This window comes from Lissotriton vulgaris, chromosome 3_2, assembly GCF_964263255.1.
Source record: "Lissotriton vulgaris chromosome 3_2, aLisVul1.2, whole genome shotgun sequence".
NCBI classification, from domain to species: Eukaryota; Metazoa; Chordata; class Amphibia; order Caudata; family Salamandridae; genus Lissotriton; species Lissotriton vulgaris.
This window is the reverse complement of record NC_141690.1, coordinates 180,384,795-180,405,917: the sequence shown is the minus strand read 5'-3', so window position 1 is coordinate 180,405,917 and position 21,123 is coordinate 180,384,795. Positions and strand designations below refer to the sequence as shown.

Below are 21,123 nucleotides of genomic sequence, written 5' to 3'. Positions count from 1 at the left end.
GCCCCACCAACTGCTTTAAAGGGCATATTTGGTGCCCTCCACGCATACTCCAGTTTGAGCCACTTCAGGTAGCCATTGACTCCCAATCTCGCGTGAAACGGAGCAAAGGAAACAGGAGTATACTCCACTCTACTCAGCCCTTCCTCTGGGAGGGATCCTTGAATCTTCTCAACCTTTTCCCTAGGGTGCTTACCTGTGGGTGGCTCTTAAGATTCGTTGTGGGATAAGATTCAACCGCCGCCTTTCTGTTGCCAAGGCTTGCTGACCCTGTCCTCCAGAGATCTTCAGCTACAAGTAGCTCCAGCATCTCTTCCTGCCAAGATCTTTGTCCTCACCACATCATCTGCACCATGAGCCTGCATCTCTGGTGAGCTGCTCTAGGCCCTCTTGCGACTCCTGTGCCTTTGGCCTCTGGGTCCTCTTGAGGGTCTTCTTTGGCTTCAGTGGGCTCCACTGCTTGCTCCTGGCCTGCTCTGGCTCTCCTGCACTTGGTGAGTCCCTTAGACCTTGCTTGTCCCAATGTTATGCCTGCTGGTCTGTTGGTGCTGCCAAGATTTGTTGCTCCTCCCGCTGGACACAGACCCTCTGGGTTCTTGACTTCCAATGTGGGACCGCTCGTGAACGGCTCCTGATCTTCCACCGCTTCACCTAGTCCTCACACTGGCACCCACATGGTCATCATCACTTCAGCATCTTACGTCATCTGTGGTCATTGGTCTTCCGTGACTCCTGTTCACTTCCGAGTGTCCGCTCTGCTTGCAGGTACTCCTCTCTTAGAAGCCATCCTTGGGTTCCACCAGACTTTTTCACCTTCTTCGCCAGTTGCATTTTTACTGAAGTCCTCCATTGTGTTCTACGGCGGTTTCCGATGTCACATTGCACCTATGCAGCCGGCTTCCCTGGTGTAGGTATCATGGTTCCTGGGGAATTCACGGTTGGAGTGACTCCAACCTTCCATCCTTCACAGGGTTTCTTCAGGGTCCATGGTGAAGTGTCCTTCTTAAAAACTACAATGCAACATTTTTCACATTGACTTGTCTTTAGTACACAGCTGTGTTTCTATTCTGCACACAGCCTCCTTGGGGTTCCTGGGTATTTACCTTGGGTGGTTCCTTGGCTCCCCAGCTCTTCAAAGTCTTCTGGTCCAAGCCTCGACTTCGGTCGCAGTTCGCGTTCCTCTTCTTTAGTATATGGTATGGTCTCCCCCTGGAGAGAACCACCGAAGAGAACGTCCAATGTCAGCAGTTTTGCGCGTGGAAGTGTCTTAAGGCGGTACTCGCTCAGTGGCGCATTTCATCGTGAGTGGGACTTCGACCTCCTGCATGCCTTTCCGGCTGTGCCACTTCTGCCCTTAGTGCTGAAGAAGATCAAGCGCGACCGGGCCCAAGTGATTCTTGTGGCGCTGGACTGGGCACGAAGAGTCTGGTACCCCAAGCTGTTGAGTATGGACATCGATCCTCCGATCAGACTGCCCCTTCGGGAGGATCTTCTGTCGCAGCAGCAGGGGGCGGTCCTCCACCCAAACCTGAACAGCTGGGTGTCCCTCTACTAAGATGCTATACGCTTGTCGATGGAACAGGTTTGTGGAATGGTACAGAACAAAGGCTGTGGATCCCCTATCCACCCCTCTTTCTGATATTCTTTTTTTTCTTCTTTCTTTGGCCCACCAGGGCTCTGCTGTGGGACTCTTAAAGGCTATCTGGCAGCCATTTCTGCATTTCTTCGGCTACCAGATCAGCCCTCTTTGTTCTAGTCCCCTATTGTTAATAGGTTCTTTAAAAGCATTATTCACCTCTTTCCTCCATTTCCTTTCATAATGCCTCAGTGGGACTTGAACCTTGTCTTGCCTTACCTTATGTGTGCTCCCTTCGAGCCTCTTCACAACTGTCCTCTCAGGCTCCTTACTCTGAAGACTGCCTTTCTTGTTGCCATCACCTCTGCTTACAGAGTGAGTGAGCTTCAGGCTCTTTCTTCTAAGCCCCCTTTCTTCTCTGTGCATCTGGACAAACTGGTGCTTAGGATGAGACCATTGTTCCTTCTTAAAGGAGTTAATCCTTTTCACATAGGACAAACTATCACTCTGCCCACCTTTCTCCCACCTCTACACCCTTCCAAGGAGGAGAGAGTCCACTGCCTGGACCCTAAACGTGTGTTGTCCTTCTACCTTGACCACACTAAAGATTTCTGAGTGGACGATAAACTCTTTGTTGGCTTTGTGGGTGCCAAAAAAGGTCGAGCTGTCCAAAAACGTACCGCCTCAAGATGGGTTGTCCTTTGCATAAAGAATTGTTACTCTTTAATAAAAAAGGAACCTCCAGTGGGGATGCGAGCTCATACCACTAGAGCACCTGCAGAAACTACTGCTTTGTCACGTGGAGTTCCACTTATTGACATCTGCCATGCAGCCACATGGGCATCTATTCACACGTTCACCAGACATTACTGCCTGGATAGTGAAGTCAGGAGGGAAGGTTACTTTGCCCGTTCTGTTCTCAAGGACTCTCTGCTGGGAACTTGGTTCGCAGACCCATCTCCGGGGATGGTATTATTGGGGTTTCTATTCTATGGTAAGGAATCTATAACTAACTGTCTCTTTCAGATGAACAAGTTACTTACCTTTGGTAAAAATGTTTCTGTAAGAGACATAGGTTAGTTATAGATTCCTTACCGATCCACCCATCCTCCCCACTCTGCGAACTGATTTGTAAGGAGAGGGACTTCCTTACAGGGCAATAGTTTTGGCACTCCGGTGGCCAGTGTCTTTAATGGCTCTGAACTTCTGGCTTGGGAAGTATTGTCAGAACTGATGTCAGAGCGCAGGGGCGGCATCTAAGTAGGCATAGCGACGTCATCCCTGCGACCATGACACCCACGACTGCCACGTAGTCGACCGACATCCTCTTCCAACGTGCAGGGATTCTGCTAATAAAAAAAATTATCCTGATCGTGTCGGACGCCTGGGGGTAATTCTAAGGTAAGTAATCTATAACTACCATATGTTTCTTACAGATACATCGTTGCCAGTGGTAAGTAACTTGTTATACTATGTCTGAATTGAGGTAGGATGAGAAGATGGGAGTGTTTCTTCATACCAAAGGGACAGCAGTTCCTATAAAGTTAATGGTGCCCCTTGCATAATTCATTCTCAGCTCTGTGGTGCATTGTTACCATGCAAGCTTTCGTAATGCCGTGTGTGCCTAAGAGCTTTATTCCAAACTACAATAAATCTGCTGGTAGAATTAATATTCACTAATTATATTACAGCTTAGTGGTCCTTACACATCTTAAATTCATCATAAAAGTCTATTAGAAGAGTTGTGAATGTATACATTGAGGATGCATCCCACTGTCCAAATAGTTAATATGTGCTGTGAATATTGTGCATTTTACTTCTCTTATTTTGGTAGCGAAGAAGAAGAATGATATTACATTGATTCGTATCTTGGACATCTGGTTTCAGAGTTCATACCTCTAGCTCCACAGTGGAACATATAACTTGGTTTGACAGCTTTATGTTTTGGAAATATGTGAAATTTCAACTTGGCGTCTGCACCTAACCTTTTAAAGCATTCTGGGGTTGATTTTCTTTCCAGAATTGTCCTACAAAATCTGTTATTTTATCTTTCTCAGCTCCTTTCTTCAGGTATGTGAAAATCTGTTATATTTGTCTGATACTTTATGAATGATTAAAGGGAGGAAATGAAGTAACTCTTATCTTGCAATCATGGGTCTTCCAGATAGGGCTGCACAATACACTCTTCTTTGTTAGTTTGGTTCAAGTTTTGCCTTGAAGGGGGGCGCAAGTGAGCCCGAAGCAAGATGGCCGCACATTAGTGCAACTCTGCTGGTCGGGGCCATAATCCGTACAGTATCCTCTACTTTCCCTAGTCATCTGCGGTGGAGAGTTAGTGCGTTGGAATCTGTATTGTTTGCTGCTTCGGATACGGTGATTTTTGCAGCTGCTGCCTCTCCGGAAAATTGATATGCAGCCTCTGGTGGTCGCGCATAAAATGGCGGCAGGTGGGAGCTGAGGATGACGCCGAGAAGGCCTGGCTGTGCTTGAGCCGCTGTTACCTGAGGAGTGAAGCCTACGGTGCGGTAGTTGATGAAGTCACCGGGGGGGGGGCAGCGATCCTGATACGGAGCTGCATGGAGCTGTCTTATGCAAGGTGAGCGTCGGAGACTGTGGTGGCCTGAGCGCGAGCCGTGAATTGCCAATGGGGAGGCGCATGGAGATCGGGCAGCCCATTGTGGCGCAGCCTTGCCGCTGATACAGTGAGCCCCTGTGCTGGAGTGAGGCTGGAAATCCTGCTGGTGTTGCGGACTTACAAGGCGGCGCTGTCTGGGGAGAGGGGCTACAGGTGCGGAGACTCGAGTGTGTCCAGCGAATTGTCGGCTGGGAGCTGTGCAGAGTATAGACGGATTGTTATGACTCAGCCCCCCCGCTGCTACGGCGAGCCCCGGTGCCGCTGAGAGAGGCTGGGTGTCCCGCTGAAGTTGTGGGCACTGAAGACGGCGCTGTCTGAGGCCGGTGCTCGCTTCTGTGGCCCTGGCTTGAGCTGGGCGCAATATCGGCATGAGACGGCGTGGGCTGTGTTAAGGAGCTGCTGTGCACCCCTGCACCTACTGAAACTGGCAGTCCCCTTCCCTCGCTGATATTAATGGTGGCGCCTTCTGAGTCGGCGTGATTGTGGAGCCCATATTGAGCTTTCAGATACCCGCTTGGACAACATTGTGAAGATTGTTGGGGCCTGCTTACGCTGTGGTTGGCTTGTTTGGGGTTCACCTTTGCTGCTAGAGGAAGCGGCTGGTGTGGTGCCCAATCCAGAGCAAGCTTGGGCATAGCCGCTTGGAGTGACATCTGCTGGGGGATTCATCTGTGGTACTGCTGTGGCGCCGCATGGTGGACTGCCGACTCTGCTTCTATACCTGGGCCTTTTTGGTGCTCAACATAACTCCGGAGTGGCTCTGGTGAGTGCTACTGCACCGGTGCTGATTAGGAGCTGTGGTAGGACTGTTTCTGCAGCGTTCTCAGCAGCCTGGTTGGGGATTGCGTCATAGAGTGTGTCTGCCTGCACCGACTGCGACCAATCCCAGGGGCGCGTGGCCCTGACTGAGTTTGGCGGACCTGCGTAAGTTCGCGGATTGGTTGGTGGGTGTAGTACACAGTCTACAGATTGTCTGTTCAGGTGACAGGATGGGTAAACCGGACAATCACCTGCAATCTACGCTCTCCTTTGAATCTAAGCGCCTGAAGAAAACGCAAAAACAGGTGACGTCTGACACAGAAACGGATATGGAATCTGGAAGTAGCTCCAAGCTAGAAAAAGTACTACTGTCGAAGCAGCAGAGTCTTCAAACTATAGATGGAAAGATAGATAACCTAAATTTGCGTATGGACACCATGGCAGCGAAGTTAGACAAACATGGTGTGCGTCTGACGGAGGCAGTACAACGTATCTCCACAGTTGAGGACAAGGTGGAACGTGTCACGAAGTCTTGCTCTGAGGTGGACAAGATATTGGAGGTCATAAGAGACAAGAACGAGGATTTAAAGGCGAGATCGCGCCGAATACCTTGCGCATCACAGGAGCGCCTGAATCCACCAATACGGGCAAGTTGGAGCTCTATGTGGAAGACTTGCTAAAAACCATGCTGGGGGCGGAGCATTTCTCAAATGTTCTGGTGGTGGAGAGAGCGCACCGGCCTCTTGCACCACGTCCGGTACCGGGGATGCCACCATGCCCGATTATCGCAAGAATTTTAAATTATCGAGACAAGGATGTGGCTGTTAGACGTGCAAGAGAACTGGGCACCACTAGTTATCAGGGGCTGGAGGTGGCACTGTTTCCAGACTTTACAGTCACGGTACAGCAGGCCCGGCGGGAATTTCAGCAAGTCAAAAAGAAGTTGCAGGATATGGAAATACAGTATGCCATGTTGTATCCCGCTCGGCTTAAGATAATGTATGGGAACAAGCCTCGGATCTGCATGACCCCGAAAGACGCTATGCAGTACATTAAGCATTTGGAGAAGAGTGCTGCGACCAGGAAGGCTGGTGATGATGCGGACAATGAAGATTCGCAAGTTATTGCAGGTCATATGCTGCTCCCGTACAATACAGATGTGGTTCATTGCAAGTTTGATTATTGCTGTTAATGAGATTTCTTTTCACAGTCTATAATATGATCTTAAATTGAGACAATGGTCGAGGGCTGGAATGTGAACTGTTATAAAATAAGATAAGATATCTGAGTGAAGGGGAGTTGGGACCACTGGACATTCTGGGATGTGCTTGTATCTGTAACGTTTGACTGATGGTTTTATCCTGCTGGGGTTGTTGGTTGTGCTTTTATGTACAAGTACAATGGGCTCGGTATGGCATTAGATATGTTTGGGGAGGTGGGACGTTTAGTTCTACATTGTTGTGCTACTATATTTTGCGACATGTCCACATCTCTCTGGCTTCTAGCACACAGGGGCGTGACCGCTGCGAGCTACATTCTGTTGTCGATCTGTGGAGGGAGGTGTATGTGCACTCGATTGTGCATTAGATTCTGTTTATTTCTAGTATATTATTGTTGGTATGATTACTGTGGGATGTGATGGGGAAGGAACGTAGGCTTACCCCGACCCTCCTAGGTAACACCATGGGGTCGGTGGGCGGCTGGTGTCCCCCAGGAGGGAATAGCCCACGTATTTTTTCGTCATGGGTCTAGGCTGTGAGTGGACTAGCTTCTCACAATGGGTGGGGAGGGGGGTTTTGTTTCTCTTTTTTTTTGGTCTTGGGGTGCCTTAGCATGTTTGGGATGCTTAAGTGGGTGGGGGGGGTTGTTGGGGATTTGATTCATGGTTGCTGTTTGCAGAGCAGAGTGCGGAGGCGGGCTAGTTGTATTGTGTGTGATGCAGGTGCAGGGGGTACAGATCTTGTTACGGTTCTGACCATCATAGATGCTGTTGGAGGGTGGTAGGGTGTCATGCATAAAATGAGAATGTCAGAGGATTGAACAATCCAAAGAAAAAGAGGCAGGTTCTTGCTTTTTTGGATCGTCACGATGGGCAAGTCGCACTATTACAGGAAACTCACTTAAACAAACAGCGGCAAATAACATTGCCACTAGATGGGCGGGTGTCAAATTTGTGTCGTCTTACTCCTCATATGTGAGGGGGGTTATGATTTTGATCAAGAAAAATCTTGTGTTTGAACCGTCCCATGTGGAGGCTGATACGGATGGTCGGTACATAATAGTGCAGGGGAAATTGTGTGGGATGATGGTCACTATTATTAATGTGTACGGCCCTAATGTAGATGACCCTGCCTTTTATGAGGTTTTATGGAACACAGTCTATAGGCTACAGCCGACCGCTATTATCTGGGGTGGCAATTTTAATGTGATCTTGAATTCGGATCTAGGTAGGCACACTAAATCTGACCCAACTGTTAAGAAAGCTGCGCAGGCGGTTCAGACTGGGAAACACAACTTGTCCCTTATAGACATTTGGAGGTTGAGACAGCCTGGGACACGGGGGGGGGGGTGTACTTGCCACTCTGATGCACATCAGTCTTGGTCCCGCCTGGACTTTTGGCTGACTACTAGTGACATAAACTCGCGGGTTACGCATGTTGCCCATTTGCCTGGGACACTTTCTGATCATTCTCCTTCGCTATTCACTATGCTTATACCTCAGTATACCCTGCTGCTGTTTCAGTGGCGATTGCAATCCTCAGCTCTGCAAGGTCAAGGGTTTCGTGAGGGTATCAGGGAAGTTTTTACTCAGTACTTTGAACGCAACTCAGGCACGGTGGAAGGTCTGGACACTTTCTGGAAGGTGTTCAAAGTAACAATCCGCAGGCGTGTATTGGCCTACAGGCTGGGGTACTTAAGTCGCTTTGAGTGTCTATGAAGGCCCTTGAATTGGAGCTCCTTGAACTTCAGAGACTGTATGACAATGAGTTGGATGTTGCTATTCTAGCGACCATTAGATCAAAGATCACGGAGTATAACGAATTGGCGGACATGGAACTGAACAAGGACAAGACGATGGATGGCTAGATATTATGGGGAGGGAGGATGGCCAGGTAGAGCGCTGGCAGCAAAAATAACTGAACGCTGGTCAAAAAACAATACAGTCAACTCAATTTGTGTGGATGGGATCAGGCATTGTGACAGTGAGGGCATCCTAGCCTCTTTTGTTTAGTACTATGAGGGTATGTACAGATGTAGGCAAACTTCTGAGGAGCCTGAGATAGCAGAATATCTAGCTGACATAGCCCTGGTGTGGTTGTCAAAGAAGCAGCAGGATTTTTGAATGCATCCACTGACCTTGGATGAAATACGCGATGCTGTCAATGCACTGCCTAATGGCAAAGCAACGAGCACGGATGGACTCCCTGCAGAGTTTTATAAAGAATATTTGGATATCTTGGCGCCTGATCTTCAAGCTATCTTTGAAGAGGCGTATGAACAGTAGAGGTTGCCCGCCACGCTCCGTGAACCGTTAATTGTGACTCTTCATAAGCCAGGAAAGGACCCTGATTGGTGCAAATCCTATCGGCCGTTATCATTAATGTATACGGATGTTAAAATCCTTGCTACGGTCCTTGCCACTAGATTGCAATTGTTATTGCCTGTGATGGTACTACCGGACCAGTCGGGCTTTGTGCTGACCCGCTCCACGGCGCACAATTTACGAACGCTATATGCAGTAATACACCTTTTGAAGCCCACACTACCTGCAGCGGCAGTCCTGCCGGATGCTGCAAAAGCATTCGATTCTATATACTGGCGGTACATGCTGGCAGTGTTACATCGTATGGGGGTACCCTTTATATTCACTAATTGGATTAGGCTATGGCGTACACGGTGCCAGTGGCTTATGTTCGCATAAATGGTAGAACCTGGGATGCATTCCCGATTGGGCGCGGGACGAGGCAGGACTGCCCCTTATCGCCGCTCCTTTTCGCCCTTATGTTGGAGCCCCTGGCCTGCATCCTGCGGCAACGGCATGCACAGGCGGTGCTCCGTTTTCAACAGCGGCCTTTGGCGGTGTCAATGTATGCTGATGATATGGTCCTATATGTCCGTGAGCCTGAGGTGCACTTAGAGAATCTGATACGGGAATACATTAGATTTGAATGGTACTCAGGTTTGGGAATAAATTGGGACAAATCAGTGGTTTTCACTTTAACGCAGTGTACGAGAAGAGTGCAATTAGAATACCCGGTGATATGGAGTGATGAGCCTTTCAAATACCTGGGTGTCTGGGTGCACAAAGATCCTCAGATTGTTGTGTGCGAAAACTATGGGACTGCTATAGTTAAACTCTAAGATAGAGTTGCTAGGTGGATACAGCTACCATTGACGTTTGCAGACAGGGTGGCGCTGATAAAAATGGTGGTCCTCCCGAAATTTCTGTATTTATTTGTCAACATACCCGTTATTTTGAGACAGCATTTTTTTCATGTACTGCGCAGGATTTTGATTACTTTGGTTTGGGGAGGGAAAAAGCAGCGTATCAAGTGGGAGGTTCTGACGCTGCTGTACGAAAAGGGTGGGTTCCGTGTGCCAGACATGAAATTGTATTGTTTGTGTGCGTGAGTGCAGTATGCGTCTTATTGGCAGAATGCACCGCCCTTCACGCCACATGTGGCGGTCGAAGCGGGTGCTGTACACCCGATACCGTTGAAAGCAATGGTAGTTAATGTCACCACGGTCTTCGAGAAAGATGAGATCGATACAGTACACTGTACGAGATATGAGTGGAGGGAACTTGGGAGACTGGCTGTGAGGTTGCCCCTGTATGCGGCAGCTATGCCGCTGCTCCACCATGGGCAGATTTCTGTGACGTGTGAAACAGGAGCGTTGAAAATTTTGCAGTCTGTGGATAAGTGCACTATGGGGGATATGTTTTCAGGTGGGGAATTTATTGGATTGCAGGCCTTCTTGCGAGATGAGGGAGGCTCGGTTATGGCTACCTTTATATATAGTACACAGACAAAAGAAAGGGAATCAAAGCATAAGGTGCCAGCACTAGTCTAGAAAGTCCCTATCAGTTTTGGTGAACAGAAAAGGTGCAAACAAAGGGCTGGGAGCACAATTCCCTATACTCCCTCAAATTAAAGGCTGATTCAACGAACCTAACCTTCAACAATTTTACAGCACATAGTAGCCCAGCACACTTTAAACACAATTTATTACACTGAATGAGTCAAAGAAGATTTGGTTTCACCAACAAGTCGATGTTTTCAGTTTCAATTATTCTTTATTGTTCAATCTTTAAAAACTTTTGACAGCATCACTTTTGGAACCGCCAACTCGTTTTGTCCCAACCAGGGACTTCTTCAGGGCTTAAACAGTGAATATAGTCTATTCTGGTTGACAATTTCTTATAGGTTCTTATTGACAGTCTCTTATGAATTCTTAATGGTAATAAAATATTTCAGAGAAAGGAGTATTCTATTTGGTGACCCTTTATTTATTCACAATTGATGATTCCTGTTGGAGCAGAGACGATCGAGGACCCTCCTTACAGACCAGAACTACCATATCCGGGTCACTACCTTGTAAAATCGACCTTCTGACTATCAAACATGATACCTTAACCACATGAAGAAACGATTTAAAGTGACATTCGATAATCATCAATTGTGAATAAATAAAGGGTCACCAAATAGAATACTCCTTACTCTGAAATATTTTATTACCATTAAGAATTCATAAGAAACTGTCAATAAGAACCTATAAGAAATTGTCAACCAGAATAGACTATATTCACTGTTCAAGCCCTGAAGAAGTCCCTGGTTGGGACGAAACACATTGGCGGTTCCAAAAGTGATGCTGTCAAAAGTTTTTAAAGATTGAACAATAAAAAATAATTGAACCTTTATATATAGTAGGCTGAGAGCTGCGGTTAAAGCCTTATATCCCGGCTATCCTGCTGAGCCCCCTACTCTTACGGCACTGCAGCATATCTACGTTACACAAACCAGGATGAAAATGATCACCTGTTTATAAAATGCCTGTAGACCCGTTGGCTAAATGGAACGCTATTTTGCCGCAGGCGGTGACGGAGGATGAATGGGGCACATGTTGCAAACTGACTGGCCAATTCACTGCTAACAGGAATTTACGCCTTATTCACTATAAATGCATTCATCAAGTATATTATACGCGAACAGAGCTTTTTAAGCATAGGCTCAGGGATTCTGATAACTGTAGGCGCTGTGGGGCAGAAGCAGCCGATTTTCAACATCTGGCATGGAGTTGTGGTGGGATAGCGGAGTTCTGGGGGAAAGTAACCGAAGCATTAACAGCTATGGTGGGGGAGCCTGTGCTTTGTACCATGCCTATCTGCCTTCTAGGCAATGTACTGCATCTGAAAGCATGCAATTGCAGGCTAGTGGCCTTGGCTCTAATGATGGCCAAGCTCAGAGTATCGCTGCATTGGGATGGAAGGCCTGCGCCTAGATTTCCGCAATGGCTGAAAGATGTCGCCTTTTGCTGTGATCAACTCTTGTGTTATTTGGAGGAACTACCAAGAGCCCCTAGACCTAGGGAAATCTGGGGTGCATTTACTGCATATGGCATAGCTCAATCACCTGACTGATGGTATCCTGTATGATTATGTGATGGTTAATGATATATCCATATAGTATCTGATATTCTATGCCACCATTTTTCTGTGGGGGGACTGTGCTTCTTTGTGGATGAACCGTATGTACCTCTGTACTATGTACTCTGCAATGTATTACTGATGAATATGTCTTGTGATGTTCTCTTATGAAAATCTAAATAAAGCTTTAAAAAAAAATGTTTTGCCTTGAAAGTTATTGTGGGTTTTGAAGTAGAAATAAGTTGTAGTGACAGTAGTACACAGGGAAGGTATGAGAATTGAAGGCATAGCAGCACATTGTAACCTATTCTTTCGGAGTGCCCTCTTAGCCATCCAGGAACCTTCTCAAGATGCAACATTATATGAACAATAAATATTGTGTTGCATTGTAAGAATGATGTATTTATTTGTTGGATTGCTGCTTTCATTGTAACTTTGATAGTCTGTGCTCCAAATATAGATATTCAGCAAACATGGTTTTGAATTTTTCTCTGTAGATGCATATTGATTCCCACGAAGCTTTGGGGGTGCTGAATACACTCTTTGAAATATTGGCACCATCATCCCTTCGACCAGTGGACATGCTGTTGAGGAGCATGTTTGTCACTCCTGTTACTATGGTGAGTGATTCAGAAAGGACTGGGGGAGGCAACTTTCTGGTTTGCTGTTTATCTCTTTAAAAGAGTGAAACAATGTTTTTAACCTTGCAATGAAATGTCCGTAAATGTATCCAATTCTGTCATTAGGCCTCTGTGACCACAGTGCAGCTATGGATTTCGGGAATCCTTGCCATCCTGAGAGTGCTTATATCCCAGTCAACTGAAGACATTGTGCTGTCACGTATTCAGGAACTATCCTTCTCTTCACATTTGATCTCATGCCAGAATATTAACCAATTGAGAGATATTGACAGTTGCACACCAACTCAAGAAGAGCAGAATGAGGTTGAGCCACAGCAGGCAAAGAGTCTACCTGAAGAGACCATTTCAAGGTAGGTACTATGTTGTAGTATGGAGTGTCTATGTATGTATAAGCAAGCCTATATTGCAGTTAATTATGTGTACCCACGCTATAAAAATACCTCACCATCAGAGAAAGTCAAATTAGGCAAGCAATAGGTTGAAAGTCCTACACCTTGGCGGGCTTAATTCTATGTCCGGACCAGAGGCGAGGATTATGCTTTTCCTTCTTTGCTTTAATATAACTTGAACAACACTGCAGCCGTTAAAGCCACAAATACATTTCTCATGAATACCAGGGAAACAAACAGCAAAAACTCCAGGGTCCTTCTTTAATGTCCTTGACCAGGCTCTCCTAACATCCTCTGTCTCTTCCTGTTCCTCCTATTTCTTTGCTGCTCAGCAGCCAGTTAAGTGGATACTTTTTTCTCTCTAGTAACTGTAATGGCGCGGTTGTGAAGATTGCGAGGGCTCAGTGTGGGGGGAATTGCTTGTTTATTCGTGCGCTGCTGCACGTCTTATATTTTCAAATTTCTTTTGGCAGGTTCCCCTACGTTTGTCACGTGACCAATAGTGTGCTCCTTACGCGATTTTATTGCCCAACACAACCACGGTGCTCTCTGCCACCTGGTAGGGGGTGCTGCGGGGTTGCCACGACGTTCTGGTACACGTCTCCCATCTAGGAATTCAAACGCTATCTGCTCGTCCAGTTACTGCTCGCACCTCCCTGTCTGTCTGGTAAATCGCCCAGCAGAGAACTGGGTCTGTACTTTTATTCCCTTGTTTGTGCTCAAGTGTCGCCCTGCGTAGGCAGGTAGATGTGCAGTTCACCGTCTCATTAACTCCCTGAGGCTTACCTAAGTGGGGACGAGAACTCTGAGGGTGTTTTGGGTGTCCCCACAGGGCCTACCCGCGCCCAAGTCGATCCCTTCCTGCCCAATTCACCACAGTCTCAGGAAGGGGACTCCCCGGAAGAGTCTGATGAGGAAGCACGTTCCTCCGGATATTGGACGCCAACGGGCCATCCAGAGCCCGCTCAGGAGGGCATTTTTGATATGCTGGACCAGGATGACATTTTCCATCTGTGGTCAGCTGAGTGGGCATCAGCCAAGAAGGTAGCTAAGTATGTGGCAGCCCACCTCAGGAAGCCACTAGAGAACGAAGCCTGCAGCCCTCTGGGAGCAGAATGTCCACATCCCACCTTAGAAGGAAAGGTTGCACTCAAACCGGATATAAATGCAAAGTTGGGCCACGTTCCTGGCACAGTTCGTCAAGTACCCTAAGAAGGGAATTGACAGGTCCTGGCTCCAGGATGCTGTTGGTCCAATGACCAAAGTTTTGGACATGGCTGAGTAAGCCAAGGTTTCCGGTTCTCTCATTGCCCCTGAAGTCCTCTCTATTTGGGCACAGCGCCCCATCTGCTTTAAGGGAAACTCGAACTGGGCCCATTCAACGTAGCGTCGTCGCTCCTTGTTGATCAAGGTGGACTTAAAATTGGGGGACCTGGCCTCTCAGAGGGGCCAGCGGTGGTGCAGGGGGTGTTGTCCAGCAACCCGTTTGTAAAAGAATTGGGAACTTTTGTGGCAAAGTTAATTTCGCTGGACAAGGCACAGACAAATATTAAGCGTGCCTTCAGTCTCAGGTTTTCCAAGAGGCCAGTCGTGGCGGGAGCCGCTCGACCGGTCTCTTCTCTTCTTCTTCCCAGGCAAAAGGACAAGGCTTGGGCACTGGAAGTATCCGGCTAACCCATGCTGCAACAACTTTAACCCAACAAGATGACAACTCTTCAGAGGCCACGGAGGATACAAGGGCGGCAACAACAACAATACGAATGATGAGTTTTATCCCCTCAACGCAGCTGAGGGGGGTGGGGATCGTTTGGCTTTGTTCCTCCCAGCATGGGCATCCATTACAGTGGATGCATGGGTTTTGCAGACGGTCCGGGGTGCCGAATAGAGTCTTACGGTTCACCTGCCAAAACGTCTATCCCGCCCCATTTCTTTTTCCACTCCTTGACACGGCTATGATGGACAAAGAGGTGTCAGCTCTACCTCAGAAGGGAGTCATCTGTGGTTGGTGATACACCCAAGGGATTTCTCAGCAACCTTTTCTTGGTCGAAAAGGCCGATGGGGGCCGGAGGACGGTGATCAACCTCAGGGATCTCAACAAGTGGCTGGTGTATCACCACTTCAAGATGGAGGGTATCCATCTCCTCAGTGAAGTGCTGCTGCCATCCAATTGGATGGTGCGCCTGGACCTGAAGGATGCATACCTAACGGTCTTGATTTACCCCCTCACTGTCACTTTCTACAATTACTCTGGTGTGGTCAGGCCAATGAGTTTCTAACTCTTTTACTGCGGGCTCCGGGGATTCAGCTTATCTATTTGGACAATATGTTAATCCTAGTGCAGTGTCCCTCGAGGCTGAGGGCGCATCTCCAGTCATCCGTCTACCTGTAGCAGGGGCTGGGATTCATGATGAGCAGAAGCATTTTCTCACCCCAACGTGGGAAGCGGTCTTTCTGGGTTTCATCATAGACTCCACCTCTTCTTCCTTGAGTCTTCCCTCTCAAAAGGTTGCGTAGATACATCACAAGATTCGCCAAACATTAGCCAAACAGAGTACGATGTTGAGACAGATCGCGCGCCTAGTGGGTCTCCTCGATCCAGGCGATTTTCCCCAGCCCGTTGCAATATCGGGCCTTGCAGCGCCTGAAAGCACATTAAGGAGGGGCCTCATGTATTCGCAAGAGGTCCCTCTGACGGACGAGGTAAGAGAGGAGTTGGAGTGGTGGCTCACTCATATGGTGGCCTGGAACAGGAGAGCTATCTTCGGTTTCGACCCCGACTTGGTGATCAAGTCGGATGCCAGCAGGTCAGGCTGTGGCGCTCAATGTGGGGATTTTTCCTCGGTATAATTGGTCACCTCAAGAGCAGCACCTAAACATAAATTGCCTAGAGCTCCTGGCAGGGTAGTTCGTGGTCTGGAAATGGACCAAGGACCGTATCCAGTCCTCTGTGTTCTTAAAGATGGATGTCGTCTCAGCAGTGAGATGTATCAATCACCTGGGGGGGTACCAGATCCTGTACCCTGGCAAACATGGCAAAGGAATTCTGTAATTTCTGTCTGGACAGCCAGGTGTCAGTAACAGCGGAGTACCCCCCTGATCTGGACAACCAGGTGGCAGGCTGGCACTCCCGGCACTTGTGTTACACCAGAGTTTGGAAACTGGACCCTCACATTTTCCAGCTGCTGTCCGTGGGGTTCTTTTTCGATTGACCTTTTTGCTTGCTGCCTCGATCACCAGTTACCACGGTTCTTCATTGGACGACGGACCCATTGCGGCAGCAACGGATGCTTTTCTCCAGGACTGGAGCTCAGAGAGGGGTTACACTTTTCCCCGTTCTCGATGATCACCCGGGCGTCTGCCGTGGTTCGCATGCAGAGAGCGAGCACGGTACTGATAACGCTACTTTGAAGGTTGCAAGTGTGGTTTCCTGTTTTTCTGGAACATTCTTGGGTTTCTCCAATCCGACTCCCCCACTTTCCTCGCATTCTGACGAATCCAGACAATGAACCGCACTATCTAGTGGCGGAAGACCCGCTACACCTCATGGCGTGGGGGATTACAAGCCGAGGTGGAGACTCCCAGGCCTTTCGAGACGCTCTAAGGTCCTGCTGTCCAGAGCCTGGGCAGACATGACAACGAAGCACTATCGTTCCTCATGGACAAGATGGGTATGATGATGTTTGCGCATGGAAGTGGATCTTGTGGGATCGGATATAATGCATGTCCTCAATTTCTATGCAAGTCTGATGGAAGAGGGATTGGCGTACCTGTGAATAAATGTTGTATGGTCCGCCATCTTGGAATGGCATTCCCTGGTGGACGGAACTCCAGTGGGCGAACACCCCTTTGTTTGCTGGTTGCTAAAGGGTATCTATTTGTCTTTCCCCCCAGAACCGCGGTATGCATCGCTCTGGGATGTCAATTTGGTCTTGAACCTATTCTTGTCATGGCAACCGATTAGGTTTTTGTCCCGGAAAGAGATTTTGGCGAAGTTGGCAAAATTTACTATGCCACATCTCGTGCAGAAGGATTTCAGAAGTGCGTGCCACGGATTTAACGGCTAGAGTTTTTTCTCCTGATGGAGTGACCTTCACGATAAGTAGGCGTACCAAGTTGAATACCCGCATGATCTCTTATCCAGCCTTTACCGAATCCCCCAAACACTGTGTGGTGAAATGTCTTAGGGCCTACGAAGAGATAACGGAGGAAGTCCGCCCTCCAGGTGAACGACTACTCCTTATTGCACTCAGAAAGCTGTTCAAGGCGGTTTCTTCTCCAACGATAGCCTGCTGGGTTAGATGGATAATGCAGGAGACTGGTTGCGACAGGAAGGTCTTCGGGGCACATTTAGCAAGGGATGGCGATGGCATCAAAAGCGTTCACTGTGCATGCACGGTTGGAAGACCTCATGAGTGCAGCAGACTGGTCTTCGGACTCAACTTTTAAAAGGTTTTATTTTAAACCAGTGCTGAATGTAGCCCAGGTGGGGGTAAGTAATCTTTGAAGGAGCATAATCCTTGCCTTCGGTCCTGATCTATTGAGGACTCGGAGGCAAGGATTATCCCACCCAGTAACTAGGAGGGATGAAGACCCACTCGTAAGGGAGTAAGTAATCTGTTTTCTTTGATTGGATATATTATAACGTTATTTGCGATTGATTTCTCAAGTTAAGTTCTGCAGTTTTATCTGAACCTATTGTTGCCACTGTTAAATGACGGGCTGGTCTTTCGAGTTACTGGCGCACGATGTCTTTGCAGGAAACGATGGGCTGAAACAGGACACATGATTGAAGAGGATGGCGCGATTGAGCAAAGCAAAAAGGAGGAACAGGAAGAGACAGAGGATGTTATGAGAGAGTGGTCAAGGACATTAAAGAACGACACTGGAGTTTTTACTGTTTGTTTCCCTGGTGTTCATAGGAAATGTAGTTGTGGTTTTCATGGCTGCTGTGTTTTTGGAGTTATATTAAAGTGTCGAAGGAAAAGCATAATCCTCGCCTCCGTGTCCTAAATAGAATTGAAACTTATCTTCTCAAGAGCTAGGCACATTTTCATTCTTCCTTAGAATCTGTGAATTTTTTAGTTGCTTTGTGCCCAGTCTCAATACATACAGGCACTGATTTGTCACTGTACAAGCTGTATAATGGCCTCCATTCATCACTGTACTGCCCTGGTGGACTGCCACTAGGTAGTTTGCCTGCAAGATCGCTTCACTAGGAATTTGTATTCCAGTTGCTCTCAGAGGTGGTTTTGAAAATGCAAAACTTGCTCAAATCATGCATCCGTTCAAAAGGAAATTACTACCTTTAAAAAGGCAGATAGCAGTAATGGTCCAATAAGGACTCTACTGGTACTATTTTAAAAGCCTTCCAACGTCAGACATATGAAGCACCCCGATTTATCCCTAACTGGAAGGGCATTATATTGATTCCTAGCAAAGATTCCCATTCCAAACATAAAGAAAAGGCACAAGCTTGACTCCAGAACACTATTAGGGGACTGCTCTGCAAAGCAATGTGCCTTGTTGCAAGTCCGTGTACCTATCCAGTCTTAGCTAACACCATTTACACTCATGGGGGAGTATGCAAACGTATTGTAAAAATATGTATCTGGTTGTGAGCATGTTTATATACTCTCACTAGTTAATGCAAAAACACTATTCAATGTCATTGTTCAGTCTCTGATAAACTACGGTCAGTAATTTACTGCCAACATTAACTTCTTTCTTCTTAGAAACATCTGCCTGCTTGCACACATGTTCTTCTGTGTCCTGGTTCTCATGTGTTTCCTCATCTCTACGCACTGCTGTACTTCAATTCAATGGATTAGGTGCTGCTCCACCTTGTATCCTATCGCAGTTCCTGGGCGCTCAAAGTGTCTTTCCTTGCACCATTCCCTGTGCACCTTGTGCTGATCCATGTTCTGCTTCTCTTACACTGCAGCCTGTTAAAGGTCTTTCCTGCTGAGCTGCACCTTGTTCTCATGCTTAACAAATCCAGTCTGTAGCTTCTATTGGTTTAATATGTTTGTGAAAACAAAATAATACTGCTGTCTTCCATCAGATTTGTGTTTCCAGAGTAACTGGGCAAATGTGCTTTAATTTTTCTCCATTGCACTCTTAAAAGCTATGAAACGGCATTCTCTTGTCTTTTATTGATAGGGAGCCATCATCTTGCTTGGAAAATTCTTTGATCTATGAGGAAGGCCAAATTTGTATCCCATGCCACTTCTTTGGGAAGCATATTTAGAGAAACTGAAATTAAGTGTACACAGAACGCTGTCATTTTCAGTATTACCAAAAGCAGTCATGATGTCATGGAAAAGCTTGTTATGTTTGGCATGTTACCTGTAAAAATATTCTGGAGGTTTAGGTAGTTGCCACAGAATAAATGTTACAGTACATTCCACTATCCATGAGAAGCATATAATTGTTTTACAAAATACAATGCCTTTCTTTTTTTTAAGATTTCTGCTGCAGCTGGTGGGGATTCTGTTGGAAGATATTGGCACCAAGCAGCTTAAGGTGGATATGAACGAGCAACAACACACATTCTACTGCCAACAGTTGGGCACACTGCTCATGTGTTTAATACACATCTTCAAATCAGGTATATTAATATCCATTGTACCGTAATGTAAAGTAAAAATAAAATATAAAAGGTAAGACATTAGGAAAATTGTTTCTCCGTGATGAGATCTTCATTAAGCTCATGAACCTAGACTAGATTTAACACTTGCATAGTCTCCCAATACATTGCTTTCAGCCAAGAGATATACGTCTTTAGGAAAATATATTTTAAACACTGTCTGTCCAAAGTCAACAGTTTCAGACCCTGTTTATACCAATTAGGGCGACTCCTCCGCTAAGGTAGAGGAGTGTCGCCCCACTGCTCAAAGAGCAGAAAAAATAGAAAAATAAAATAAGTACTTTGTTATTATCATTTTATCTTTCTTTGATACGGAGCTGGGTTAGGGCGGCCGAGGCTGGCGTCACAGGGGGAGGAGTGGTTTGAACACTACAAGTAGGCATGATTGTTTGGCCGGCCGTCATCGGCCAGCCAAAGACTCATGTGTACTTAGCATCTTCCCCCACCAGACTGTACGCTGCAATGCAGCATTGTGATTGGCTATTGGGAACCTGGGTGCTTCCTGGTTAAAGAAGAGCGGCAACGCGACTGAGAGATGGCTGCCATTTAAGGTCAGTGTTTTTTTCTTTTCTTTTTAGTTTTTCCAACCCTCCACCTCGCCACTCCCGTTCCATGCCAGCCGCCACTGATACCAATTGGAGTTTTAATACACTTACACTTGACAGGGCTCAAAGGCCCTTTTAAAAACTATCTTTTTACAAAGGAAGAGATGTACAGCAAGAGTTGGAAAGGCAGGTGCCTCCTTAGTGAAGTATTTGACTTGTGTCAACTGAAGGCAGCAGACTGATCCAAGATTCAGTACTGGATTGCAGCATAATGTTAACCTCAGTTAATTTTTCTGTTTCCATGGAACAAGAATTCCTAAACACCTTCCTCATTTTTCTGAATTTATAAACCCTGTATACATATGTGTTATATGTATATGCCTGTCACCTTTTAAATCTTTTTTTTTATAGGTGACATTGAGTTATTTTCTTTTTATCATAGACTGTCTCACCTGTGTTGATTTAGTCACCATACTTTTTTCTAACAAATGGCCCATTCAGAGTTGCATAGGTGATGGAGGAATGAGCATGCTTATTGGGTTTTCTCCCTGTGAGAGATATATGGGATGTTGAGACAGACTTGTATGCAGCCTGCTTATGATATCTGGGCTCTGACCATGAGAAGAGGTAGCCCCAAGTTGTTCATGGCTTCTCACCATTAGGAGATGGTCTTTAAGCAACATTATCACTCTAGAAGAGGCCCAACGTTCTGTATCAGAGATACAACTAACAGAGCCATTTTTGAAAGTCTAAACTTTGTTTGAAGGTCTACACTCATCTTCTAACACTACAGTGGTCATAGTAAAGCCTGAACTGAAGTCAGAGATTAGTTTTCTCTCTTCTGCTTCTAGTTCAGAACAGGTGAAGTCTTTTCATGTAGCCATGTTTGTTATTCTCTGACATCTCTCTGTCTCTGAAACTTTTTCTGATGCTACTTCCCTTCCTGCACCAGACTTTATGGTCCAATTTTGGTGAATGTGGTTCCGTTAGTGGGTACTGAAGTTCTTATTCGCTATCCTTTGTGGGTGAGTGCTTTGGACTTCTTAAGATATGCACGTGTACACTCTTTGCATATGCCTTTTAAAAGTGAGAAATCATTTAAATTGCTTCAGAGCTTTAAGTACAGTGACTGCTGATTTTTTGGGGATGCCTTTTCCTCATGGACCGTTCCCTCAGCAATATCAGTGACTATGATAGAGACCTTTAGCTGCAGATTCCGTACCTTAGATCTATCCACAGGCGTCGGACTGGATCTGAAATGTTTCTTGAGCAGTACGCCTACGTGCCG

The 21,123-nt window shown here is 46.7% G+C and overlaps 1 protein-coding gene across 2 annotated transcripts in view; it reads left to right on the top strand.

Annotated features, from left to right (window-relative positions):
* The window catches only part of HTT (huntingtin), a 2,178,328-nt gene that overhangs the window by 1,152,907 nt on the left and 1,004,298 nt on the right, over nt 1-21,123 (top strand). For both annotated transcript variants that reach the window (XM_086964158.1, XM_086964157.1), the window contains 3 exons: nt 12,111-12,233; nt 12,360-12,604; nt 19,109-19,251. In XM_086964158.1, coding sequence (XP_086820284.1) covers nt 12,111-12,233; nt 12,360-12,604; nt 19,109-19,251 — 511 coding nt within the window. The remainder of the gene's footprint in view (nt 1-12,110; nt 12,234-12,359; nt 12,605-19,108; nt 19,252-21,123) is intronic.